The sequence below is a fragment of the Sapajus apella genome, unplaced genomic scaffold (assembly GCF_009761245.1).
Source record: "Sapajus apella isolate SASKATOON/1434 unplaced genomic scaffold, GSC_monkey_1.0 scaffold14, whole genome shotgun sequence".
In the NCBI taxonomy this organism is placed as follows: domain Eukaryota; kingdom Metazoa; phylum Chordata; class Mammalia; order Primates; family Cebidae; genus Sapajus; species Sapajus apella.
This window is the reverse complement of record NW_022436954.1, coordinates 8,081,453-8,109,371: the sequence shown is the minus strand read 5'-3', so window position 1 is coordinate 8,109,371 and position 27,919 is coordinate 8,081,453. Positions and strand designations below refer to the sequence as shown.

Sequence of the window (27,919 nt, the reverse complement as noted above, 5' to 3'; positions counted from 1 at the left end):
GTTCAAGCAATTCTCCTGCCTCAGCCTCCCGAGTAGCTAGGATTATAGGAGCCTACCACTGTACTCAGCTAAATTTTGTTTTTTGTATTTTTCGTAGAGATGGGGTTTCACAATTTTGGTCAGGCTGGTCTCAAACTCCTGACCTTGTGATCTTGCCCACCTCAGCCTCCCAAAGTGCTGGGATTACAGGCGTGATCCACCATGTTCATATATTTTAGCTATTTATATGAATATGAAGTGACTCGACATCTCACCGTGTTCTAACTTGCATTTTCCTGATGACTAGTGATGTTGAGCGTTTTTTCATGTGCTTATTGGCTATTCATATATCTTTCGTGGTGAAGTATGTGTGTAATTTTTTTTTTGAGATGTTATCTTTCTCTGTCACCCAGGCTGGAGTGCAGTGGTGCGATCTTGGCTCACTGCAACCTCCGCCTCCCAGGTTCAAGTAATTCTCTTGCCTCAGCCTTCAAGTGGCTGGGACTACAGGCACACGTCACCATGTCCAGCTAATTTTTCGTATTTTTAGTAGAGAAGGGGTTCACCATATTGGCCAGGCTGGTCTTGAACTCCTGACCTCAGGCAATCTGCCTGCCTCGGCCTCCCAAAGTGCTGGGATTACAGGCATGAGCCACTGCGCTCAGCCTACATGTCTAATTTTTTGGCCTATATTTGAATTGGAGTGTTTGACTTCTTTTTATTGAGTTGTAGGAGTACTTTTTATATTCTGCAGATCTGTTTGCATAGCTCTCTCCTCTCCTGAGAAATCTAGCTGCCTTGGCCATCCTGAACTTCTCTTTTGTTCTCCTTGGCTTAGTGAGGTTGCCTGGCTCTGTTTGGATTCACTTATTCACATTGCAGTCCAGAAGTTGCTTCCAGGGAGAAAGCTGGGTGATAAAAGTTGGTGGAAAAGTAATTGCGGGTTTTACAATGGAAAGTAATGACAAAAACCACAATTACCTTTGCATCAACCTAATAGTAGGTCTTGAATAATCTGTTTCCCTTCTCAAAGAAATTACAGTCCTGCGCTGCCTGTTGTCCAATGTCTGAACATTGTTATTTTCCACATTTCCTTCAGTTTTTTTTTTTTTTTTTTTTTTTTTTTTTTTTTTTACAGTGGGAGAGTTGTTTGGAAGTTTATTTCCTGATGACTGAAACTTTTCCTTTTCCACTCTGAATGCATTTAAAACAGCAGTGTTCCTTCTACAATTGAAAGTGTCTTTCTTCCTCTCTAAAGGGGGATGCGGGGTAGCGAGTAGAGGGATAAATTTCCATTCTTCTGGCTTCTTGTTTCCTTATGGAATAAGGAGTGGGTTATTTGGTGAATTTGCCAAGGAGAAGGAATAGGGCATGTATAGCTACGTTCTTCTTCCTTTCTTTTGGGCATGTGTTTTTTTTTTTTATTGTTTTTGACCATGTAGTAAGGTATTTGACTGCTGTGTCTCTGAACTGGTGAAGAAGAGATGATTTTTGTTTGTTTTTTGAGACAGGGTCTCATATCATCCAGGCTGGAATGCAGCCCCATGATCACGGCTCAGTAAAGCCTTGACCTCCTGAGCTCAAGCCATCCTTCCACTCAACCTCCATGTAGCTGTCCTACTGAAAATGAGTCCTGATCCAGACCCCAAAAGAGAGTTCTTGGACCTTACACAAGAAAGAATTTCAGGTGAGTTCATAGGATAAAGTGAAAGCAATTTTATTAGAGAAATAAATAAACAAAAGAGTGGCTACTCCATAAGCAGAAAAGCCCTGAGGGCTGCCGATTGGCTATTCTTTTTTTTTTTTTTTTTTTTTGAGACGGAGTTTCGCTCTTGTTACCCAGGCTGGAGTGCAATGGCGCGATCTCGGCTCACCGCAACCTCCGCCTCCTGGGTTCAGGCAATTCTCCTGCCTCAGCCTCCGGAGTAGCTGGGATTACAGGCATGCACCACCATGCCCAGCTGATTTTTTGTATTTTTAGTAGAGACGGGGTTTCACCATGTTGACCAGGATGGTCTCGATCTCTTGACCTCGTGATCCACCCGCCTCGGCCTCCCAAAGTACTGGGATTACAGGCGTGAGCCACCGCGCCCGGCCCTGGCTATTCTTATGGTTATTTCTTGATTACATGCTGAACAAGGGGTGGATTATTCATGAGTTTTCTAGGAAAGGGGCTGGCAATTCTCAGAACTGAGGGTTCCTCCCCTTTTTAGACTCTATAGGGTACCAGCTGGGTTGCCATGGCATTTGTAAACTGTGCTGGTGGGGGTGTCTTTTAGCATACTAATACATTATAGTTAATTAGTGTATAATGGGCAGTGAGGGTGACCAGAGGTCACTTTCATTGACATCTTGGTTTTGGTGGGTTTTGGTGGCTTCTCTACTGCATCCTATTTTATTAGCAGGGTCTTTATGACCTGTATCTTGTGATACCAATTCTGCCGAACTAAAAAGTAAGGCTGAGACCTACTGGGCCCTATTCTCAGAAGGTTAGGCTTTCCTAATCACAGGATGAGAAAGCCTAACCTTCTGAGAATAGGGCCCAGTAGGTCTCAGCCTTACTTTACCCAGCCCCTATTAAAGATGGAGTTGCTCTGGTTTGAATGCCTCTGACAGCTGGAACCACAGGCACATGACACCACACTTGGCTAATTTTTAAATTTATTGTGGAGATGGGGTCTCACTATATTGCCCATCCAGTCTTAAAGTCCTGGGCTCAAGCGATCTTCCTGTCTTGGCCTTTCAAAATGCTAGGATTATAGGCATGGGCTACCATGCACAGCAAACATGGATGAATGTTTTGATCGTTTATTGTACCCAGCTCCAAGTTAAGGACATCTTAGTTATGTCTTCCTCTTTAGTTTTGTTGCAATGCCATTGTTATGCTATGCATAGAAATCAGAAAATATTGTCTTTAATTCTTTTTTTTTTTTTTTTTTTTTGAGATGAAGTTTCACTCTTGTTGCCCAGGCTGGAGTGCAATGGCTCAATCTCGGCTCACCGCAACCTCCGCCTTCCGGGTTCAAGCAATTTTCCTGCCTCAGCCTCCTAAGTAGCTGGGATTACAGGCATGCACCACCGTGCCTGGCTGATTTTTTTTTTTTTTTTTTCGTATTTTTAGTAGAGACGGAGTTTCTCCATGTTGGTCAGGCTGGTCTTGAACTCCCAACCTCAGGTGATCCGCCTGCCTTGGCCTTCCAAAGTGCTGAGATTACAGGCATGAGCTACTGCGCTGGGCCTGTTGTCTTTAATGTCTTCAATCTTTTCTGTTTATGGAAATGTTTTGGCAAGAAGTCATGGGACTATAATAATATATCAGTTGTTAGGATTCTGCTTCCATCCAAGATGAAGGAACAGGGACTAGTAAATAGTAAATACTCTCCTGCCTTAAACTAATAAAAAAACTGACAAATTAGGTTTGTCTGATAACTGTTTTTACACATTGGACCATAGGCAGCTCAGGACAGTTGTTCCTGAGAGAGGGAAACAAACAGAATGAGCCTTATGAACCAGTTTACTTCCTGGAGAAACTTTGCAGGCTGCAGAACATGGAGAGGGGATCTACTCGGAGCCCAGAAGGCTCCCTGAGTTGAGGAAACAAAGTTGGGAGTCTGGGGAGGCCCAGATGGCAAGAGTTCACAGGGCAGAGGACTGGAGAGAGAGAGCTGCATAGAGCACTGGAGATTTGTAGGGGGGTTTGTTATTGATAGACTCTTTAGCTGAGTATTGGTTGATGCATACACTTGGGGAAAGAATGATTCACAAAGTTCACACAGGCCAGGAACAGTTTATCTTTCCACCAGCCACAGTGAAGACAAAACCCATAGTATTCAGGGCATTGGGTTGAGAACTCGGAAAGATCACTTGAGAGGAAAAATTAGAAGCACCTCCGCTCTCACCTAACAAAGCCTAAAAGCAAACCTTGAAACGTAACTTATGGTGACCCAGAAAAAAGTTCAAAATGACCAGGTGTGGTGGCTCATGCCTGTCCTAGTACTTGGGAGGCCAAGGCAGGCAGATCACCTGGGGTCAGGAGTTCGAGACCAGCCTGGCCAACATATGGTGAAACCCTGTCTCTACTAAAAAATACAACGATTAGCTGGGTGTGGTGGTGCACACCTGTAGTCCCAGCTACTTGAGAAACTGAGGCAGGAGAATCTCTTGAACCCAGGAGGTGGAGGTTGAAGTGAGTTGAGATTGCACCACTGTACTCCAGCCTGGGCGAGACACTGTCTCAAAAACAACAAAAAAGAAACCAAAAAAAAAAAAAAAGTAAGAAAAAGAAAAAAAGTTCAAAATAAAAACTACAAATTCAGATCCAAGAGGGTAAATTAACTCTGATATGATGATATTATAAAAACTACAAAGTGCATCATAATCAAATGCCTAGAACCAGGGATAAAGAGAAAATCTTGCTTGCAAACAGCTGGAGGGAAAAAAGACACATTAGTATAAAGCAAAAAGTTAAGAATAGCAGCAGATTTCTTGTCAAAAATGATGTAAGCCAGAAGACAATGGAGAAATATCTTTAAAATGCTGAAAGAGAAAATCTGTCAACCTAAAACTCTCTACCAGCAAAAATATCTTTCAAAAATGATAATAGAATCAATATCTTTTTAGGCATACGTAAGTTGAAAGAACACAGCAGCAACAGACCTGCACTGCAAGAAATGTTAAACGAAATTAAATTTGTACTTAAAAACCACCCCACAAAGGAGATTCCAGGAACATATGACTTAACTGATGAATTCTGTCAAACATTTAAGGAAGAAATAATACCAATTCTACATAAACACCTACAGCAAGGTGAAAAGTAGGGAATACTCCACAACTCATTCTATGAGGCTGAAATTATCCTGATACTAAAACCAGACAAAACATTATAAAAAGGGAAACTAGAGACAGATATCTCTCATGAACATAGATGTAAAATTCTTATTATAATTTTATCAGATTCAACAAAAATATGTAAAAAGGATAATACATCTTTGCCAAGTGGGGTTTATTCCAGAAAAGCAAGATTTGTTTAACAAAAAATCAGTTAATGTAATTCACCATACTAATAGACTAAAAATGAAAAACCATATAATCATCTCAATAGATGCAGAAAAAGCATTTGATAACATTCAATATCCATTCATAAAGCTTCTCATCAAAGAAGGCATAAAGGGAACTTCTCAGAATAGATAAGCCAGGCAGGGTGGTACATGCCTGTAGTCCCAGCTACTCAGGAGGCTGAGGCAGGAGGATATCTTGAGCCCAGGAGACCAGCCTGGGCAACATAGGAGGATCCCATCTCAAAAAATAATTGATAAAGGACAGCTATGGAAAAAATATAGGTAACATTATACTAAATTGTGAAAGACAACGTGTTTCCCCTAGGTTCAGAGACAAAGATATTCACTCTCATCTCTTTTATTTAACAGTGTACTGGAGATTCTAGGCAATGTAATAATGCAACTAAAAGAAATAAAAGAATTCTTGAAGGGAGGAAAAAAGGAAGTATACCTTTATTTGCAAACAGCATGATTGTATCAAAAATCCTGAGGAATCTACAAAATGCTATTGGGACTAATAAGTGATTTTAGTGAGTTTTCAGGATGCTAGTAGGATATATTAAAAAGCAATGGTATTTCTATACACTGGCAACAAACAATTGGTAATTAAAATAGAAATATCATTCATAATAGCTGTTAAAGGAAAATAAGCAGGAAGTTATTAGTCTGGAATTGTTTCTGTATCCAGAACTCTTACACAAGCAAACTGAAACTTAACCTAGAGGCATTCTTTGTAACTAATAAATTTTGAAAAGCGAAAACCAAAACAGAGACCAAGCTTCCGCCAATCACAAATAGCACGTTAGCCCATTAGTTATATAACTCGGAACTTTCCACCAGATCATACCCAAATAAGACAAATAGTGGCTGAGCATGGTGGCTCATGCCTATAATCCCAGCACTTTGGGAAGCCAAGGTAGGAGAGTCCCTTGAGGCCAGGGGTTCGAGACCAGCTTCGTCAAGATTCTAAAATACTGTTCTCTACAAACAAAACAAAACGAGGCAAGACAAGACAAAACAAAAGCCTGCCTGTAGCCAATTGAGTTATTTCTTTAATTCTGTGTTCAGACTATGAAGATCTACTGCTTGTAGTGCTAAAGTGTAGCTACATGAACCTCTTCCGATTTCAAATGCCCCCCAATTCCTTAATGCTTTAGTGCTCAAATAAAATGTTACTTTTATTTTGTCTAAAGTTTTTCTTTTTTTCTTCTTCTTCTTTTTTTTTTTTTTTGAGACAGCATCTCGCCCTGTTGCCCAGGCTGGAGTGCAGTGGTGTTATCTCAGCTCACTGCAACCTCTACTTCCTGGATTCATTCAAGCGATTCTCCTGCCTTAGCCTCCCATGTAGCTGAGACTACAGGTGCGCACCACCACACCTGGCTTTTTGTATTTTTAGTAGAGATGGGGTTTCACCGTGTTGACCAGGATGGTCTCGATCTCTTGACCTCGTGATCCACCCGCCTCGGCCTCCCAAAGTGCTGGGATTACAGGCTTGAGCCACCGCGCCCGGCCTAATGTTTGTATTTTTAGTAGAGACGGGGTTTCATGGTGTTAGCCAGGATGGTCTCAATCTCCTGACCTCGTGATCCATCTGCCTCAGCCTCCCAAAGTGCTGGGATTACAGGCGTGAGTCACTGCACCTGGCCAAGTTTTTAACATAGTAATAGGAGATATGTAGGGTTAAACCTGGCAAAAGATGTACAAAACCTATACAATGAAAATACAAAACATCATTGTGAAGACTTAAATAAATGGAGAACTATGTCATGGATTGGGACACTCAATATTATTAAGATATCAGTTTTTCCCAAGTTGATTTATGATTCAACATAATCACAGAAGTTTTCTTGGTAGAAATGTACAAGTTGATTTTAAAATTTATACGGGAATTTAAAGCATCTAGACTAGCCAAAATAACTTCGAAAGAGCTGAACAAAGTTAGAGAATCTACACTGTTTGAGCTCAAGACTAATTACAAAGTTATAGTAATTATGACAGTGTGGGATTTATGTAAAGGCAAATAGATCAATGGAAAAAAAGTAGAGTCCAGAAGTAGAGCCACACATATGTAGCCAATTGATCTCTGACCAAGATGTTTAGGCAATTCAATGAGGAAAATAAAATCTTTTAACAAATGGTGCTGGAACAATTGGATATCCATATGCAAAAAGAAATGAACCACAATCTGTTTACCTCATATCATTTACAAAAGTAACTCAAATAGGATCATAGACCTAAATATAATAGTTAAAACTATGAAATGTCTATAAAAAAGGGAGAAAAATTTAGTGTTCTTGGGTTTGGCAAAGATTAAAAAAATTTGACACAAAAAGTATTAACTATAAAATCAGTAAACTGGACTTTATCACGGTTTAAAAACTTTTGTTCTTCAGAAGTCACCGTTATAAAACTGAAAAGGCAAGCTATAAACAAGGAGAAAACATTTGCAAAACACATATCTGGCAAGAGACTTGTTTTTGGAATATATAAAAAGTTTCCAACTTGACAATATGAAACAATCAAAATTTAAAAATGTGCAGAATTTTTAACAGACACCTCACCGAAGAGGAGGTCTAGATGGAAATAAGCATGTGAACAGTTGCCTTACATTATTAGTCTTCAGAGAAATTTAATTAAAACTATAATAGGATGCTACTACGAACTTGCTAGTATGGCTTAAATTAAAAACAGCAGTCAGACCAGGTACAGTGTGGCTCATGCCTGTAATCCCAGCACTTTGAGAGGCCAAGGCAGATGGATCACTTGAGGTCAGTAGTTCGAAACCAGCCTGGTCAACATGGCAAAAACTCATCTCTGCTAAAAATACAAACAAAATTAGGGTGTGGTGGTATGCGCCTATAATCCCAGCTACTTGGGATGCTGAGGCAGGAGAATTGCTTGAACCTGAGAGGCGGAGGTTTCAGTTAGCAGAGATCACACAACCGCACTCCAGCCTGGGGTACAGAGAGAGACTCCATCTCAAAAAAAAAAAAAAAAAGCAATTATACCAAGTGTTGATAAAGGTGTGGAATAACTGGATCTCTTATATACTGCTGGTGGGAATGTAAAATGTTAAGAAAATTGTTTGGCTATTTCTTTTTGTAAAATTTTGGCTGGTGCAATAGTTCATGCCTATAATCCCAGCACTTTGGGACTCTGAGGCAGGAGGATCACTTGGGGCCAGGAGTTTGAGGTCAGCCTGGGTCATATGGTGAGACCCTGTTTCTACTAAAACATGGTTTAAAATTATTTATTTATTTTTATTTTTTATAGACAGGGTCTTGCTATGTTGTCCAGGCTGGTCTTGAACTCCTGGGCTCAAGGGGTCCTCCTGCTTCAGCCTCTTGAGTTATTGGGATTACAGGCATCAGACACCACACCCAGCTGTTTGGCTATTTCATAAAAAGTTCAACATGCACCTTACATACTATTCCGCCATTCCACTCCTTGATATTTGTTCAAGAGAAGTGGAAGCATATGTCCACGTGAAGAAGGAGCATGAGAAAACTTAAATTTGTTACCCCTAGCAATCTTGGTGGTGATGGATATGTTCATTGTCTTGATTGTAGTGATGGTTTCATGGATGTGTGCATGTGTCGAAAAGCATCCGATTTTACACTGTAAATATGAGCAACTCAGCCTGGGCATTGTAGGGAGACCTTGTCTCTTCAAAAAAATACAAACATTAGCAAGGAGTGGTGGTCCGTGCCTGCAGTCCCAGCTGTTTGGGAGGCTGATGTGGGAGAACTGCTTGAGCCCAGAAGGCTGAGGCTGCAGTGAGTTGTGATGGCACCACTGCACTCCAGCCTGGGGCCAAGAGCAAGATCTTGTCTCACCACCACCACCAGCACCACCAGCACCACCACCACTGCCACCAGAGCAACTAATTGTCTGTTATATTTCAATAAAGCTGTAAGAATATAAGATATCTTTGATGAAGGCTGGGTGAGGTGGCTCATGCCTGTAGTCCCAGCACTTTGGGAAGCCAAGGTGGGCGGAGCAGGAGGTCAGGAGTTCGATACCAGCCTGGCCAACATGGTGAAAACCCGACTCTATTGAAAATGCCAAAAATAGGGGTGGTGATGCACACCTGTAATCCTAGCTAGTCAGGAGGCTGAGGCAGAAGAATTGCTTGAACCCGGGAGGCGGAGGTTGCAGTGAGTTGAGATAGTGCCACTGCACTCCAGTCTGGGGGACAGAGCGATACTCTGTCTCAGAAAAAAATGAAAAAACCTTTGACTGCAAATCACAAAAAAATGAACTCACACTGGCTTAAAGTATAAGGAGGATTTAAGTTTAAATTGTTAGCTTTAACAATAAGAGTAGAGGTAGGTGGTGCCAGTATTGATTAAATCGGTGGGGTTAAATTATCAAACCCCAGATTAGGTCCATCTTTCCATTATATTATCCTTATTTGTTGCCTTAGTCCATGTACTAGTTTCCCTCTAGGTTACAAGATGGCTGCCACAGTTCTGGACATCCGTCCAGACTCAGCATTGTCTGCCACCTACATCCAAATCCTATATTCAGGCTCTTACAGGCTGCTTGGTCTTTCCTATGGGTGTGGTTCACATGGCACTTGTTACTGGGGTGCAGGATTCTCTTGGGGGAGAGGTTTAGGAGGAGCAGACCTCACTGGAATGGGTCAGGGAAGCTGAGCCTGAAGTTCATCTAGCTTATTACTATAGCATTTTTGTGGTAGAGTCCTCTGCTGTTCTATGACTATGACATAAACCACATGGACATAGTCATATCTCAGAGAACATCCAAATGGTTTTCTTGAAAGAGGAGATGCAGTGGGACAATGGAGTCCACCAAGTCAGTGTTTTCCTTTTGCTTCCTGCACCTGTGACACAATTTTTTTTTTTTTTTTTTTTTTGAGATGGAGTCTCGCTCTGTCGTCAGGCTGGAGTGCAGTGGCACGATCTCGGTTCACTGCAACCTCTGCCTCCCAGATTCAAGTGATTCTCCTGCCTCAGCCTGCCGAATGGCTGGCACTACAGTTGCATGCTACCACACCTGGCTAGTTTTTTGTATTTTAGTAGAGATGGAGTTTCACCATGTCGGCCAGGATGGTCTCGATCTGCTGACCTTCTGATCCACCTGCCTCGGCCTCCCAAAGTGCTGGGACTACAGGTGTGAGGCACCACGCCTGCCCTCCTTCTACAATTTTTAAACATAAGGAATGGTAGTGGTGGGAGTGTAGCACAGAGGAGTCTAGGAGTCCCAAACTTAAATGTCTACAAGGGCTAGTGGCTAATTTAAACTCTGTGAATCTGACAAGATATAAGACAATAGGAAGGAGTGAGGCCTATGGTGATTTAGACATTACAACCCATCCCTACAAAAATTGTAGTGCATGGGAAAAATAAATCTCTAGGGGCCTCCCTGGAAGAATCTAGGAACAGGGGATCCATATCAGTTTCATATTGCTGTTGTTAACAAACTGTCACAGATTAGAGGCTGAAAACAGTACAGATTTATTTTCTTATAATTCTGGAGGCCAGACATCTAAAATCAATATGTCGGTTGGGCATGGTAGCTCATGCCTGTAATCCTTGTACTTTGGGAGGCCGAGGCAGGCAGATAACCTGAGGTCAGGAGTTCAAGACCAGCCTGGCCAACATGGTGAAACCCCATCTCTACGAAAAATAAAAAAATTAGCCGGACATGGTGATACATGCCTGTAATCCCAGCTACTCGGAGGCTGAGGCAGGAGAATCACTTGAACCTGGGAGGTGGAGGTTGCAGTGAGTTGGGATCTCACCATTGTACTCCAGCCTCTCAAAAAAAAAAAAAAAATCATTATGTCAACCCAGCTGCGTTTCTTCTGCAGGCTTCAGGGGAGAATCCATTTCTTTGCCTTTTCCATCTTTTAGAGGCCATTTGCATTCTTTGGCTGTGGTTCCTTCTTTTTTTTTTTCTTTTTCCTTTTTCTTTTTTTTGACAACACCAAATGCATTTACTTCGTGGTTTGAATGATAAGTTATTGAATGAATTGAGGTCTCTGTTTTGACTTGAATGTGTTCTTAAGAAAATGTTTTTGGTCTCTTCTTGCTTCACTCCAACCTCTTACTTCTGTTGCTGGATCTGCTACCCACTCTGATCTCCTGCTCTTATAAGTACTGTTGTGACCACATTGGGTCCACCCAGATAATCCAGGATAACCCACCCCCACCATCTCAAAATCCTTAATTTTTTTTTTTTTTTTGAGATGGAGTCTTGTTCTTTTGCTAGGCTGGAGTGCAGTGGCACAATCTCGGCGCACTGCAACCTCTGTCTCCCGGGTTCAAGCAATTCCCCTGCCTCAGCCTCCTGAGTAGCTGGGACTACAGGCACCTGCCACCATGTCTGGCTAATTTTTTGTATTTTAGTAGAGACAGGGTTTCACCATGGCCAGGATGGTCTCGATCTCCTGACCTTATGATCCGCCTGCCTCGGACTCCCAAAGTGGTGGGATTACAGGCGTGAGCCACTGCACCTGGCCTCAAAATCCTTAATTTAATCACACCTGTAAAACCCCTTTAGCATGTAGGGTAACATACTCACAGGCTCTAGGGATTAGGATATGGATACCTTTGGGGGCCATGATTCAGCTTCCCACATGATATGAAATTTAGCTATTTGGGGATCTGCTCTATAAGGGGTTGTGCAAACTCCTGGGAAGCGGGAGAGAAGAGCCTAAGGGAGGGGCTTGGAGTGGAGTGAAACTGGGCTGTCAAGGTGGGACCGGGGAAGATAGTGTGGAGCCCTGAGAAGGTGGCTTCTGGTGAGCACACTATAGAGCCAGGCAGGTGAGGATCCTCCTGAGTATGCCATCCTGGCCAGGAAACTGAGGGTGGCCACAAGGCTCTGCCAAGCTGGCTGATCATAGAACCTGTGGTCAAAACTGGAGATAGGCCCACTTTGGGAGGCTGAGGTGGACGGATCACTTGAGGTCAGGAGTTCAAGACCAGCCTGGCCAACATGGTGAAACCCTGTCTCTACTAAAAATAGAAAAATTAGGCAGGCGTGTTGGTATGTGCCTATAATGCCAGCTACTCGGGAGGCTGAGGTTGCAGTGAGAATCGATTGAACCCAGGAGGCGGGAGTTGCAGGAGTGAGCTGAGGTCGTGTCACTGTACTCCAGCCTGGGTGACAGAGCAAGACACTGTCTCAAAAAAAAGAAAAAAAAAAAAAAGGAGAGCATCTGAGGCCACCGTGGTGGGGTATGACAGTGTCCCAGCTCAGGCTCAGGGCCATGGCTAGAGGACGGGCCTGTGTTTGGGGGTGACTCCTTGGAGAGGCAAGGTCAAAAGTTACTTACTGGCGACTTAGAAGTGGGAGGAGGGTAGGGTTCTCTTTTGCTAAGGGCACAGGATGAATATAAGAAGTCTCAGGCCAGGAGCTGGGGGAATGGATTCTATGTGAATGGTCTGAGCTGGCTGAATCAGCACCCAGGACTTGTACCAGATAGGATGCAGCAGGGGCAGGTTATGGCTGGCTCTGAACAGCCCTGCTGAGGCAGATGCAGATACCAGGTGGTCTGAGCACAGAGAAGAGAGACCTGCAGGAGGAGCCAGGGCATGTCAGAATCACTGGCAGGGTCTGGAGGCAGGTAGGCCAAGTCACTGGTCTCAAACCCCGGATCTGCAGAAGCAGGGGTAAATCGATGTGTCTTGTCTCCGATTCTCAGCCTAGACGCCCTGTGAGGGTCAGTGATGAGGGCAATGCTGCCTGAGAAACTGCAGGTTGGGCGGGGCTGGTGACCCTCCAGCAACCAATGGGTCCATGATGGCCAAGACATTCTTGGGGAGCATGAGGAGTTTCAGCGCCAAGGGGCAACACCAAGGCTCCAGATGTTCCAGGAGGTGAGGCGGGTTATGGTGATTTCTGCTGTGCCTGGATTTGCCCTGAGAGTCCTGCTGTCTGAGTTGCCGTGAGCTCTTCCAGGGCTGTGTGGTTTTTTCAGGGGATCTTCAGGCCAACCCCTCTTTCCAGATGGCCCCGACTCAACCTGAGCCCCTGGGGTCCCACCTGGAAGGCAGTAGTGTACAGTTTGAGGAATATGCCCTTTTTTCCTCCGGGGGATAAGGGGTTGGCTCAGGGGCCAGGCTGGCTGCTGGGGATAGGGTTCCAGGCAGCGTGCCAGCAAGCATTTACGGCAGGGTGAGGCAGGACTCACTCCTGCCACCTGTAGGTGCGAACAGGGCTGCCTTTCTTGGGACGTCCCAGGCTTCCCTGAAGTGAGCTCCTTTTGCTGGACATCCTGGTCTTTTCCTCACTGTTACCCTTATATTGCCTTCCACCCCTCCTTTCATATGGTTCTTCCCATGATCCTCTCCCTTCCTCCCCTTCTCATCCTTTTCAGCCCAGAAGGAAGGAGGAGAAGCTGGGTCCTGGGGGTGAAAGAGGCTAAAGTGTCAGCGCCTCACAGCTCCTGGCAGCAGAGGGGTCAGGCACATGTATCTTGGTGCCAGATTATCTGGATTCTAATCCTGACTCTACAATTTACCAGCTGTGTGAACTGGACAGGTTACTTAATCTCTCTGTGTCTTGACTTTCTTATCTGTAAAATAAGGAATAATTGTAGTAATCGCCAAGGGTTACTGGGAGGAGTACATGAGTTATATAGGCAAATGGCTTGGGACAGTGCCTGGTATGTAGTTAGCACTTAGTGCTGGGCCTTACTGGTTCTGTTCCCCACTCCCACTTCCCTCTTCTCTTCCCTCCACCAGCCCAGAGCCCACAGGAGGCAGAGCAGGCAAGAGAGCTCAGGTAGTGTAGCAGGCAGGGTTTGGTTAGCTAGCAGGCTAATCTAGAGCAGGTTTTGAGTCCAGACTCTGCTGGAATCTAGAGATTCCATCACCCATGCTGCTAGATGGGCCAACATCCTGAAGTCACAGCTGTTGTCTGCTTTTTTTTTTTTTTTTTTTGAGACAGAGATTTGCTCTTGTTGCCCAGGCTGGAGTGCAATGGCACGATCTCGGCTCACCACAACCTCCGCCTCCCAGGTTCAAGCGGTTCTCCTGCCTCAGCCTCCCGAGTAGCTGGGATTGCAAGCATGTACCACCATGCCTGGCTAATTTTGTATTTTTAGTAGAGATGGGGTTTCTCCATGTTGATCAGGCTGGTCTCAAACTCCTGATAAGGCTGAGGTGGGCAGATGATCTGCCCACCTCAGCCTCCCAAAGTGCTGGGATTACAGGCATGAGCCACTGTGTCCGACTGTGTTTTGTTTTTTTTTTTAAATAGAGACAGGGTGTTGATATGCTGCCCAGGCTGGTCTTGAACTACTGGGCTCAAGTGATCCACCCACCTCAGCCTTCCAACATGCTGGAATTACAGGTATGAGCCAGCACACCTGGCCAGCTGTTGTCCTTTTTCTTCTCCTTTGCTGTCAGAGGTTCCTATCTGCTCTCACAGAAGGGAAGGAGCTTAAAACAAAGCCTCTGATTGGTTGCTTTCATTTCAGCCAGTCATTTCAGCCCTTGTCAGTTTACAGGAAAGGGAGGAGCGTTAGATAGTTAACTAAAACTCACAGAAATATTTGAATAGGTTAGAGGACCGGGGAGGGAAGAGGGAGGAAAGGAGGGGTAGAGAGGGGCAAAGGCCAGAGTCTTTTCTAATTCTCTGGGATAATCCTGGTGGTAGAGTGGGTGGGAGCGGACTGTACGGTCTCTTGGGCTAGAAGCTGGCTAAAGTGGAGTGGCCATTCCATTTATTCCTTTTGAGACAAGAGAGACACAGGGAGATGGTATGCAGTCAAACCTTTTAATGATGTAGTTTTGGTGGGGTTTTTAAAGGGTGGGGGAACCCTGGGAAGGTGTTTTCCTGAACCACAGCCCCCACACTTGGGTCACCATTTCCTCTTCCTCCTCGTGTGGGTAGCCCGAGACCTGTAGGACCCTCTCTCCCTTTAGGGTTCTGTAAGGCCCCTTCTCAGTCCTCAGAGTCCATTCTTCTCTTGTGCTGAGGCCTGCAGTGGGACCATATACTTTTGGTGCTCTTGTTGCTGTCGTCTCTGTTTCCCTTTCCTGCAGGGGAGAAGAAGAGTGGCACTCTGGGTGTGTGGCCTCTAGGCCAGGGCCGGGAGTTGGGAGCTCCCAGGGGGTCTCCATTCAGCTGTGCCTAGCCACCTGCTCTCTGCCCCAAAAACCTACTGCTCCCTGGAGCTGGGATCCTCAGGAAGGATTCTAGGAGAAGTTCAGGCAATTGGGGACAAAGGGACATAAAGCTTTGCACCAGAAGAGGAAGCCAGGGCCTGAGTCTCAATGCCACCTCACCCTGAATGTATGACCTGGGTTATATCCCTGCTCCTTTCTGGACGGGGGCCCACCTGTTCTCCAGGTCATGCACTGTGTCCGGCAGTGGCTGGCCCAGGGTCTCTGGCAGGAGGACAGTGACGGCGCTGGCGACCGTGGGAACAGCACCATAGATGAAGAGAGGCACGGATGGGTAGAGCTCAGCAGTCATGCTCACCAGCGGGCTCACGATGCTGCCCACTCGGGCCATGGTACTGCCCATTCCCAAGCCTGTCTGCCTGCAGGGCCCACAGCGGGTGGGTGTTGGTTAGAGTTCTGGCATGAATGCCCAGGTGCTAGTCCCATTTGGAGGTGGCAGCTCAGGCCCAGCCCCCAGGACACTCCCAGTACCTCCTCTGTTCCCCATTTGATTAGCAAGCAAACCAATTTTTTTTTTTTTTTTTTTTTTTTTTTGGTTAGAGATAGGGTCTCTATGTTGCCAGGGCTGGTCTTAAACTCCTGGGCTCAAATGGTCCCCCCACACCACAGCTGTTGATGATCTTTTTAAAAACAGAAGCTGGAAAGGGCTCTGGCCAGAGAATAAGGAGACTAAAGATTGAATTTTGCTTCTGCCCTTAATTTTCTGTGTGACTTTGGGCAAGCCCCTTTCCCTCTCTGGGCTTCAGTTTCTGTAGCTGTCAAATGAGACAGTTGTGTTACACCTATGGTTCTCAGATCATCTGAAGGAATTGTGAGTTACAGTTGCAACAAACCAACACACACCTATTGGATTACAATCCCTAGGGAGAGGGAGCTGGAATCTGCATGTTAAGAATATTCTTGGCCGGGCGTGGTGGCTCACACCTGTAATCCAAGCACTTTGGAGGCCAAGGTGGGCGGATCACCTGAGGTTGGGAGTTCAAGACCAGCTTGACCAACATGGTGAAACCCCGTCTTAAAAAAAAAAAAAAGAAAAAGAAAAAGAATATTCTTCATGAGAGAAGAGGCTAAAAACATTGACTCAGGAGACAAACGGCTTGGGGTTCACATTCATGCTTTACCATTTGTTAGCTCTGTGATCTTGGAGAAGTCACTTAACCTCTCTTTGCCTCAGCTTTCACGTTTGTAAGTGGGAATAATGATAGTACCTACCACAATGGCTTGTTATGCAGATTAAATGAATTAATATTTGTGAAAAGTTGAAGACACTACCTGGTACATAGTGAGTGCTTTGGATTATTGCTCTTTCATCTGAGATCTGGTAAGGGCACAGGACCATGACCATCAGGGTTCCACTCTGCAGACCTTGCAGGCCCACTCCAAGTAACCTAGGGAAGCCTGACATATCTTTGACATCTCATGTGAATTTTGCATCCCGTTCTTGTTTCTTAATGCAAAAATACCACCCCCTATCTTTGCACTCAAAAATGCAATGCTGTGTTTATTCCTACTGCTGGGATATCATCAGGAGTGATTCCTGGGATAGGAAATTGCTTTCATGTTTGTGGTCTTTGCTTTCAGATGTATCGCTTGGCTTATAGATGGAATTTAGACTTGGTGGCACGTTCTAATTTGTATTTTGGAGATTAAGGGAGGACTCCAATTTTTTGCCTCTGAGATGTGTCTTCTTGGTTCCTTACCCCTCCCCAGTTGGTGGCTACTTTTGAGATCTTCTTCTAGGGTCTGGTAAGGGCTTAGAGACAGTAACACCTGTGTTAGCTAGGCCATGAGGTATGAACTGAGTGGCTACTTGTGCTTTGCACTGATGAGTGTTGAGAGGGGCCTTTGGGCTGGGATACACTTGATTTAGCCCTGGGGTCTGACCTGTGCACAGGAGAATGTCTTTTCCCAAGAAAAGACTGTCATTCTCCCATTATGTTCCCACTCACCGGCTCATCGTGGGATACAGTTCCCCAGTGTACAGGAAGATGCAGTTGAAGGAGGCAGCCAGGCAGCCCTTCCCCAGCACAGCAAGGGAGGTTCGGATAATGGACTGGTCTAGAGAGAAAGAAGGGGGGATACCAGGAGCTTGGGAGTGGAGGCTAGGAGGAATTGGTCCCCTCCCTTCTGAGAGGTTGGTTTATGTGTGGGGATGGGGCTGAGGAGAAGGGGCCAAGGTGCTCGTGGGTGCTCACCCTGGGGTACCACCCCATTGAGCAGGATGCAGATGCCCGCCAGCAGCAGTGCGGCCATCTGGGCAGGCCGGCGACCCAGGGAGTTGATGACAAGGAAGCCCACAAGCTTGGCAGGCAGGTCCACAGCACCAAAGATCACCTGGATTAGGTAGATGCTGACTCCAAAGCCCTGCAGGTCCATGACCAGCCCATAGTATGCAAAGCTAGTGGCAAACCTAATGGAGAGAAGAGAAGGGCATAGAGTTTGTTAGCGAGGCTTAAAGTGGGGTGCTCTTTCAAAATAGCGGGGAGCTGCTGTGGATACCCTGCTTAAGGAGCTGGAATGTGCCTTGGCTAATATTTCTTTAGACATTTAATCACATAATTAAACTGCATCACCATTTGGAGCATTGAGGTAGTCCTCTAATACTCCAAATTTCCCAATCTTCTGATAACTACAGTCATAATTAATTTGGGGATTTTCACTTAGTTGCTGTGTAGGATTTACATAGGTTTGGTTCTCATCTTATCAATTGATGCTGGGCTGAGGGAGGGCAGGTGGATATCTAAGCCGTCTTATGGGCCAAGGCAGCTGGGAGAGTATAGAGCCTTCTGGGACCTGTCCATGGTCCTGGGATGAGTGTTGTGCTTTTTCGGATGTGAAGAGCCCACAAAATGAAGCTCAGATTACTGGCTAGAACCTATGACTGAGAATAAATCCCAAATTGGAAGCAAATAATTCATTGGCAGAATTGTTCCTTCTGATCATGTTTCCCTTAACTGTCATGGGACTGCCATGGTGGTGGGAAGGAAGGATAATGGGGTGTGTTGCAAAGGGAAAGGCAGCTTCTTTGGCCTTGGCCAAAGTGTTCTTTGGAGATGAGTTTTAGTCATCTTGTTGCCCATGCCTGTGTTTCTGACAGGCACCATCAGGCCAGTAAAATCTGTGAATATTTTGCAAGCCAGACTGCTCTCTGCTTTCATGATGCATGTCTATTGACTCTGAAGCCCACTTGTCCTCATGAGGTGTCTACACATTGGAACAGGGCTAGTGAAGGGACAAGATGGGGAGATTGGTGTCCAGGATAGAGGCTGGGACTGAGTTGAGGCTGACGGGTGTCTGGTTCCTAAGGATGATCCCTAGTTTGGGGTTACCAGCTCTCACAGCTGGTCTGCTGCCCTTCCTGCCCTCCTGTCTGGCTTCTTCCACCCACTGTGTCTGCTCCCTCCCCAGCCAGCCTTTTGTCTCAATCTGTCTGTCTTTCTGGGCCTACCACAGCATGGAGAGGTAGAGGAAGAGATGGCGGAGGGTGGGGCACCGCAGCAGCTCCATGGCCGATGCCTGGCCTTTGCCCATGGTCAGCTCCTTCTGCAGACTGGCCCGGAGCACCTGCTGGGACCGGCAGAGCTCAGGGCCCAGGATCCTCCCAAGAAGCTCCTCCCAACCTAATCCCTTATTCAGAGAAGCTCCCTGGGCCCTGTGTCCTGGGTTTGGGGCTTGGGGGTGAAGCCCTGGGAGGTTATCATGGGAGGTCTCCAGGGATCTCACCTCCATACTCAGCTTGGCTCCTTCTTCCCACTTCCCATTGATCCGGGCGACTCTCTGCAGGGTCCTCAGGGTGAGGTCCAGCCTTCCGGAGGAGGAGTGCCAGCGGGCCGACTCGATGAAGAACCTGGGAGCAGGGGTGGGAGTGGGTGTTGGCATGGCTTCAGTTTCAGTTAGCTGGGTAGGGGGCTTTCCAGGGGCCTGTGATGGGATTTTATTTAAGGTTGGGAACCCAGGGTCCTTGTCAAATCCCTCTCTCTAGGACCACGAGGCAGTGACCAGCTTGGTAATGACATATTTCCCAATCCAGAAGCTCAGCTCTTGGTTGCTGGGAAGGGGAGCAGAGCAGGCAGATTGGAGAACTGAGTGGGGGATATCCAATATAATTGGATATCCTGGGGCAGAGCCTTCTCCCCACAGCCTTGGTTTCCCTATCTGTCACACAGAGGCATTGGACTGGGTTTGACCTTCTCTAAATTTGTGGGATGGGATGTGTGCTGAGCTCTGGGAGAGGTCCTGTCCCTTGCAGCCCTCTGGGCTCCTGTGGCAACCACCTCCATCCCTAGGCCCCACGCACCAGGAGTAGATGAAGAAGGCAAAAAAGGGCACAGAAACCAGCAGCTGCAGGTGGCGCCAGTGGGGCACAGCATAGGCCACTCCGGCCAGGAGGAACTGGCCCAGGCTGTAGACATAGCCATTCAAGGTGCCCACGCAGGCCCGTGTGTGGATGGGCATCCACTCCACATCTGGAAAGAGGGTTAGGACAGGATGGTGCAACTACCTGGGCTGCTGGGCTAGTAAAGACCCCTCCCTCCATCCAAACCATGGCCTGTCCCAAGGCTCAGTGGAAAATGCATCAAGTAAGTTGAGGCCAGGGTGATGGGAGTGGGGGGCTTTCAGTGGAGGTATGGATGGGGAGCTGGCTTCAGAATACCTGGGAACTGCCCCCTCCACACTCTTGATGGTTTTCTTTTTTTCGTTCCTCCTCAACCTGCTCTCCTGGCTAGAGTTCCTTCTCCCTTCAGAGCACTTCTGACAACTTGGTCTATCTTCAACAGCAACCACCCCTCTGGTCTTCCTCAGCCATGGGCTGGATTCTACTCTCACTGGCTAGAGCAGCTTGGAGGAGGCAGTGGCTTTTCTCCATCCTGGAGTCTTGAGGTAGGAGTGGGACCACCTCTCTGGTGTGGTCTGGAAAGGCCTACCTCCTGTCCTGGTGGGCTCCCCATTCAGCTGCTGGGACAGGGACTTGGATACTTAGGCTGGACTTAGGGGTGGGTTTCTTAGGTGTCTTGCCCAGGCCCTAGCCCAGTCTTGGTTAATTCCTTTAGTCCAGAGAATCCCAAATCCTTGGATTCCCTTCTGTGCTTGAGGAATGACCTTGGGTAAATCCTTTCCTTTCTTCTCGGCCTCAGGTTCCTCATCTGAGAAACATGGGTAGGGGGGAGTGATCTCTCAGAGGATGCACATGGATGGCCCACGGGGAGACCACGCTCAGTCCACAGATGTATCTTGTCTACATGATGCTCCCTCACCGTATGTTTAATATTAGAGTTAATTGCAAACATTAAAAAATCTGGGATATTTTATATTAATCCAAGAGAAGGGGGGAATATATGACAGCCCTAGGATCTCCCGGCTGGAATGCCCTAGGCATCTCCAGCTGCGTGCCTGTGGTGTCTCTGGATGAATGTGTCTCTCCTTTGAATACAGTTCTCACCATTCCCTAATGCCTTCTGTACCTGGCCTGCGTGGTCTCTTACTTGATCTGCTGGCTCTAACAATGGAGTTCGCAATCCTGTTTCTGAATGAGGGGTCAGGGTGGCATGAGCCTGAGAAAAAGGTTGTTCTATTAGCAGGAAGGTGAGACCCAAGAGAGAGGCTGGAGGGCAGGCAGGGCTCAGGAGGGGCAGGCTGGGAGGGGAGGCTGGAAAGGGGTTGCTGGGCTGGGTGGCCAGATGGGGGTGGGCAGGTAAGCATCTCTCACTCAGTGTCATGCAGTTGAGGGTGATGCCAGCCAGAGACATGCCCGAGAGGAGCCGGAAGGCACAGTAGATGGGGAAGTTGGGTGCGAAGGCCGCGCAGGTCCCTGATACAGCTGTCTGCAGGTAGTTCAAGATCAGTACCTTCCGGCGGCCTAGCCTGTGGGAGGAGGGGAGACCTGCAGCAGGCCCCTGGAGACTGACGGGGCCAGGCTGAGCCAGGAGAGGAGAGCTCACCCTGGATGAGGCGTGAGCTGTGGGCCTTTGAGGACCTCTCAAATATTATGAGGCTGGTGCTGTAGATCCTCAAACCAGCCCTGACTGGCAATGCCAAGCTCCCACCTGGACCCCATGAGCCTAGTTGACCCCTAATCCCAGTCCAGCCCCTTGACCCTACCCAGGACCGACCTGTCTGCAAGATAGCCGAACACCATGGCTCCGAGCAGCACCCCCACCATGTACAAGGACTGGGCCAGCTGGCGTAGGGCCCTGTGAGAGCACACGAGGTCCCACTGTGGGGAGAGGAGCAAGGGTCAGGCAGAGATGAGCCTGGTTTCAGAGGATCCCCTTCTCCTCCTTCAGGCTGGTCCTCTGGGGTTCATGTCACCCTGTTCCTCTGGCACTTTGCCCTTTTCCTCCCTGATCCTGAGAGCTGAGAGCGTTTTTCTTTTCGACTCAGCAGTTAAAAAACTCAGCAGTTAACTTCTCCATGTACATTTTTTTTAAACAAAGGCTCCCATCTTCCCATCTTGGCCCCTGGAGGGGGAGCCCCAAGTCCTCACCTCAGTCACGATGGTAGATGGGAAGGTGCTGTTGTCATAGATCCATCCATCGGTGCAGGGCTCTGTGGCCCCCGTGCCATTGGCTTCTGTGCCATTGGGAAACGGTGGCCCCCACTGTGGGGAGGTGAAGCGGAGGCAGGATTCAGGCTGCCCCTTCCTGTCCTGGGGCAGCCAGGCCTCCAGCCCCCCATCCTTGCTGAGGTTGGCGTGGGCAGGCGGGCGGCAGTGGTGGGTGGGGATGGCGGCGGTGAAGTTCTGCAGGGTGTTGTGAGAAGCCATCAGAAGCATGGGGAGGACCACCAGGGTGACCTGGATCTGCTGGAAGCGGCCGACACCCCCCACCTGCTGAAGGAGGTCATTAAAGGCCATCGGGTCAGGCCCAGCCCAGCGGCTGGGGGCTGAGGCCCTCAAGTCCCAGGACCTCTGTCTGTCTGTCTGCCTGCCGTCCTTCACTGGAGGAGCAGCGCTGCCGTTGCTTCCGCAGCTGGGTTGCTCCCGGAGCTGAGTCTGAGCTGCTCTGTGGGGGGACAGCAGCCTCCTTGGCTGCTCCTCCTTCTTCCCTGGTCTCCCTGATCTGTCCCTCCCTTTTCCCGTGCAGCTTCTCCTCACTTGGGGGGTCAGGACAGCTCAGCTTTCAGGGTCTGCTGGAGGCCTGACCCTTGCATGGGCAGTTTTTAATCCTTGGCCTGGAAGGAATGAGTTAAAGTGTGACTTGGTATCAGAAGGATTAACCCTCCAAGGATTCCTTGTGTCAGTGGAATTTCTCCAAGTGGTTATAAAGGGCAGGAGAGGGTGGACTGAAGTAGGAATTGGGAGAGGGGTGTATTGGGGGGGAGCATCTGGGCATCTGGGGGCAGGAGGGGCCAGAGTGGGATCTATTGGATTTATTTGTCTTCCTTTTAGGAACAAGACTGGGCTCTGGGAAGTGCAGTGGCCTCTTGAGGAGTTTCTGCCCTTGTTAGTGGATGAGATCCAAATAGTCTGCCTTTGGGAAGGGTTACCAGGGAAATTACAGGGTGCCCAGTCAAATTTGCATTTTAGATCAATGGAGAGTTTTTTTTTTCAAGGCCAGCAGCATCCGCACCTTTATCTGCACTATACACTGGGCTCGGTGGGCTGGGCAGAGGGTGCCTGGCCCCCAGTGAAGAGTTTTAAAAAGTTGGTCTCTAATATTGCACGGGACATACTTACACTAAAAAATTCTTCATTGATCTGAAATGCAAATTTGACTGGGCACCCCGTATCCTTATTTGCTAAATGTGACAACCCCAGTCTTTGTTCTTATGGGGACAGCTCATATCTTATAGGACCATGGCCTTATTTAATTGGAAGAAACAACAGAGGTCAGAGGCTGCTCTTGGAGTGGGACCCAAGACCAACGTCATACACAGCGTAGGGTGTCTCAGCTTCCACCTTCTTGCTGATCATTGGTCAGATTTTTCCCTTAGTCATATTGTCTTCTGTTCATAGTGCTATTCTTTCTTTTTATTTTTTAATTTTTTTTTGAGACACAGTCTTACTCTGTTGCCTGGGCTGGAGTGCAATGGTGCAGTCTCAGCTCCCTGCAACCTACACCTCTCAGGTTCAAGCAATTCTCTTCCCTCAGCCTCCCAAGTGGCTGGGATTACGGGCATGTGCTACCATGCCCGGCTAATTTTTGTATTTTTAGTAGACATGGGGTTTCACCATGTTGGCCAGGCTGGTCTTGAACTCCTGACCTCAGGTGATCTGCCTGCCTCGGCTTCTCAAAGTGTTTCAATTACAGGTGTGAGCCACCACACCCAGCGTCTTTATTTATTTTTGAGATAGGGTCTTACTCTTACTCAGGCTGGAGTATTGCAGTGGCACAATCTTGGTACACTGTAGCCTTGACCTCCCTGGGCTCAGATGATCTTCCTAGTTCAGCCTCCTGAGTAGCTAGGACTGCATGTGCACAGCAGCACACACACACAAACACACACACATACACATTTTTTTGTAGGTTTTGCTATGTTGCCCAGGCTGATATTGAACTCCTGGGCTCAAGCAACTCCTGCCTCTGCCTTCCAAATTGCTGGGATTACAGGAATGACCCACTGTGCCCAGCCATAGTGTTATTATTATTATTTTTTATAACAATGAGCATGAACTACTGTATTTTTAGCCACAACTCTAAAATAGTCACGTGAATTCCTCCAACAGAGTGTTGGCTCCTGAGTCACATATGACCAGGAAAGTGTCGAGCTCTGATTGGATGGGTTTCCGTAGGATCCAGTTGGTTGGATCCCAGATTGGGGGCACTGAGAACGAGAAGGTGGCAACTTCTTGTTATTAATTTATGCAGTTAATATTATTTAAAACTGGACTCTAGAGTCAGTCTACTTGGACCTACACCCTCATTTCACATTTACTGGCTGTGTAACCAGGGGCAAATGACTAAAATCCTCTGGACCTCAGTGTCCTCATTTGCAAGATAGAGATAATAACTATGTTTGCTACCTTGAGTTTTTGTAGCATTAAATGGACTAATATAGGTAAGAAGCTTAAAGTAGCTCAGATTCTCTCTAATTTTTTTCAGTGGTTACAGGCTCTTCTTATTTGTTTCTGGTGAAAAGGTGAGATGATCACATTGATTTTAGAAAGAAATTGCACCTAAGTACATCTTATCCTAAGAACAGTGATTTTTGATTGGCTGTGATTTTGCCTCCCAGGGGACATTTGGCAATGTCTGGAGATAGCTTTGGTTGTGTGTCACGACTTGGGGTGGTGGTGGTGCTACTGGGTTTTAGTGGCTAGAGGCTAGGGATGCTGCTGAATATCCTGCAATGCACAGGACAGGCCCTCTCCACGAAGAATTATCTAGACCTCCAAATGTCAGTGGTGCTGAAGTTGAGAAACGCTACCTTAAAAGATGTTGTGTGTATAATATTTAATCCTATACCTGCTTGGCCAAGGAAAGATGGCTCCTTTGAAAATATTTCCAAGAACCCCCAGGATCTCATTTGAGTGAAGAAAGTGTTCTGAAAGGTGAGGAAGAGAAATTCTCCTGCTCCTTGTTCTGCTGGAGGACAGCTGGATAGCCTGGCCTCCAAAGGCCTGAAGCTCTTTCCCAGCCAGGGCCTACCCAGCCACTTTCACCACTGGGGTGGCTGAATCAGGACCCTGATCTTGCTGTGTCTGCTGTGACGCTCTTCTCCATGATATCCTAGCTTGACTCTTGGGCTTGGCTGCATGCTGGACTCTTCCTTGCCTTTTATGTGTGTTTCCACTTTGGGTCTCTGATTGTCCCTCTGGGTAACCTGGCTCCTGCTGACTGCCCCTCCACCTAGCTTTGTCATTCTGTTGGCATGTATCTAGACACAATGGATGATTAGGGTTCCATTGTTTTACAGGAAGCACCCCAGGCCCTATGCAAATGAGCTGATGCCAAGGGTCATGAGAAGAGGGGATTTTTCTCAATTCTTCTGGCAGAACTCTCCAAGTCTTGCTATTGAAGGGATGTAGTTTGATGTTTAACTTCTCTTGTTAAAAGTCGAGATGACCTGTTACTGTTGTGCAGTTTATGCGAACTACACCTTGTTTATTAAGTTGGGAGGGTATTTATCACTCATCAGGACCCTGAGATCCATGAAGTGTTAGACTGGCTCAAATCTATTCTGTCTAACTTCAGAGCTGAGTTCTTAATTGCTGCTGTGGAGATGTAGACTGCCCAGCCCAAAGGGTTTTGGAAATTATCTGGGCTCATATGTACAAAAGAGAAAAGTGGAGGCCCAGAAAGGGATGTGACTCAGCCCAGCTTTCCCCCTCCCACCCTGTGTTGATTCTGGGCTGGGACCCAGTGGGTGTCCAGATGCCTGACAACATTATCCAGGCCAAGATACATAAGAGTCCTGTGGTCTGGGGATGTGAGGACAGCTGGACAAACAGCTTTGGGACTGCGGGGCCAGTCTCCTGCCAGGACTTGGTGCCCTCATGGGGGAGTGGGTGGAGTGCTGAGGGCAGCGGGGCATGGTGGGCCCCTACAAGCACCTTCTCTCTCCAAGCCTGTGCCAACCCCACCTTGGAAAAGAGCTCCCTCCTGACTTCCTGACCAGCTGTGAGCCTGGGAGAATCTGGAAAAGACTCCATCGGAGACTCTGGGCCCTGAATTGTGTTTGGGTCCTGGGATCATCTGAGTAGCAAGGGATTTCCCAGCAGCCTCCTGGCTCATGGAGAGTTTCTGGATGGACATACTCTCATCGCAAGTGATTTTCAGAGCCAGGAACTATCCCTTAGGGGAACCTTGTGGGCCACTAAAACCTCACAATTGGACTTCCTTGTGCTGACTAGAATGTAGACTTAAATTCTGGTCATACTCGCTGAGAAAGGGTCAAATCTGGGAATCTATGATTGGCCTAGAGCCACAGAACCATATGCCAGCTAAATTGAGTGCCATCAGGTAAAAACGTCTCATTAGCACACATAAGGAAACCGAGGCCCAGAGCTGGCAAAGGATTTGTCCTTGGTCACACGGCAAGCAAGTCTGGAACTCAACTGTTTGGACTCCATTGTTCTTCCTACCATGCCAGCAGCCATCACATATCCCAGATTTTCTGGGGTAAGTCCTGATTTTGTATGATTTTATTCCATTAAATAAATGGGATTTAAAGTGTGGGACTACCTGTGATTTTGGCTTTTAGTTTTTTGTAAGACTTTTCAAATAAATGATTTACAGATTATATAAAGCACTCTTACTTAGATCATATGCCCTAAGCATGGGTTTGAAATGATTGACCTAGGGAGCAGTTCAGAAGGTTCCAAGTGTCTGCCAGGCCCCTAGCAACGTTCTGAGTAAGGAACTCTGAGGTACACTGAGAGCTTTGTGCCTTGTGGCCTGACTTTCCTGGCTGATGGATGGTGCAGAAATGAGAAATTCACCCAAAGACTTCCATTTAAATGCTGGACATGAGGCCAGTGACCAACGAGTTGACGCAGCATGAGGACTCTGCCCAAATGTGGTGCCGCATATTAGATCTCCATGCACTGAGCCAGGTGGAGTCCCTGCTTCGAGACAGGAGGGGAGAAGAAAGAGCAAGCAAAGCTGGGGTTGTAGAGGAATAAGCAGCAATGGAGAGAAGGAGGAATCCAGAATGGGGATTTGGGGATTGCAAAAAGAATGGGTCTTGTGAGTGGCCAGTTTGTCCTGACCAACATCCCAGTTCACCATGAGTCCTGATCATGTACCTGGAAAGTGTTTTCTTGGGTGTCTTCCCTTCCCTTCATATGTGTCCTTGCAATAAGCACCCTGAAGCAGCACAGGCATAGTCATGTCCAGGACATCCTGGCAGCCACTCTGAATTCTGGACAACTGAAAGATGGGGGGACAGTAAAGTCAGTGTTCCTCCCTGAGCCTGGTCCTTCTCCCTCCAGGTTGAGCCAGTCAAACCAAGGGAAGGCATTGCTGGCTCTGTTGTCAGCTGATCCTAGGCTCCAAGGTAGAAACTCTATAGGCAGAAACCAGGTTTCAAGGAAGAAACTAGGTGGCTTCTCCCCATCCAGCCCCATAGCACTCTCAGCATAAAGGCCCGATCTCAGGGGGCAGTGTGGCACAAGGCTGGTCCTAGGTGCCAGCCCCAGATCATCTACAGGTTGGCAAGTGGGGAGTCCTGCGTCCAAAATGATCATAAATGGCCAGTCCCAGTAGCTTCCCACATGGCTGGGTGACAGATGGGCTGGCACAGGAGACCCGCTTCCCTTCTCATTCTCTTTCAACCTGGCTCTTGCTTCTCTTCCCTGACTTACCCTCTAACTCCCTACTTACACTTTCTGGGATCTCCTGCCAAATAGACTGTGATACTTGGACTCAAATTCTTGTCTTAGGGTCTGCTTCCAGGAAAATACCCACTAAGGCACAACTGTGATCACAGTTCAGTGTCTGATAAGCAGGATGCTCAACCCAGGCTCTGGGGGATGGGTGGCATGGAAGGCTGTTTAGAGGAATGCATCCAAGCTGGGCCTTAAGGATGAGTTGGTGTAAGCCAAGTGCTGGGGAGTTGGAAGGGGGGAAGCAAAGCATTGGGCATGGTGAAGAGCAGGGGCAGCCCAGGATCTGGAAAAATGTCAGTTGAGGCTGGATTTCAGGGTACAGGGTAGACACTGTTAAAAACCAAAGCTGTTGAGACAGGTTAGGCCTGGTCATAGTAGGTCTTGTGAGACACTTTAGATTTTATCCCAGTGGAAGCTCACCAGAAGGTTGAAGTAGGGGTACAATATGATCC

At 47.2% G+C, this 27,919-nt stretch overlaps 1 protein-coding gene across 1 annotated transcript; it reads right to left on the bottom strand.

Moving 5' to 3' along the window:
• Window positions 1–14,770: 14,770 nt before the first annotated feature.
• Window positions 14,771–22,380, bottom strand: SLC22A6 (solute carrier family 22 member 6). The gene is made up of 10 exons (XM_032283060.1): window positions 21,684–22,380; window positions 21,310–21,413; window positions 20,907–21,061; window positions 19,497–19,665; window positions 18,923–19,046; window positions 18,648–18,763; window positions 17,395–17,609; window positions 17,149–17,257; window positions 15,355–15,558; window positions 14,771–15,052 (listed from the first exon to the last, which is right to left on the bottom strand). The coding sequence occupies exons 1-10, from the start codon at window positions 22,050–22,052 to the stop codon at window positions 14,965–14,967; spliced, it is 1,653 nt and encodes a 550-aa protein (XP_032138951.1). The 5' UTR covers window positions 22,053–22,380; the 3' UTR covers window positions 14,771–14,964.
• Window positions 22,381–27,919: the final 5,539 nt, after the last annotated feature.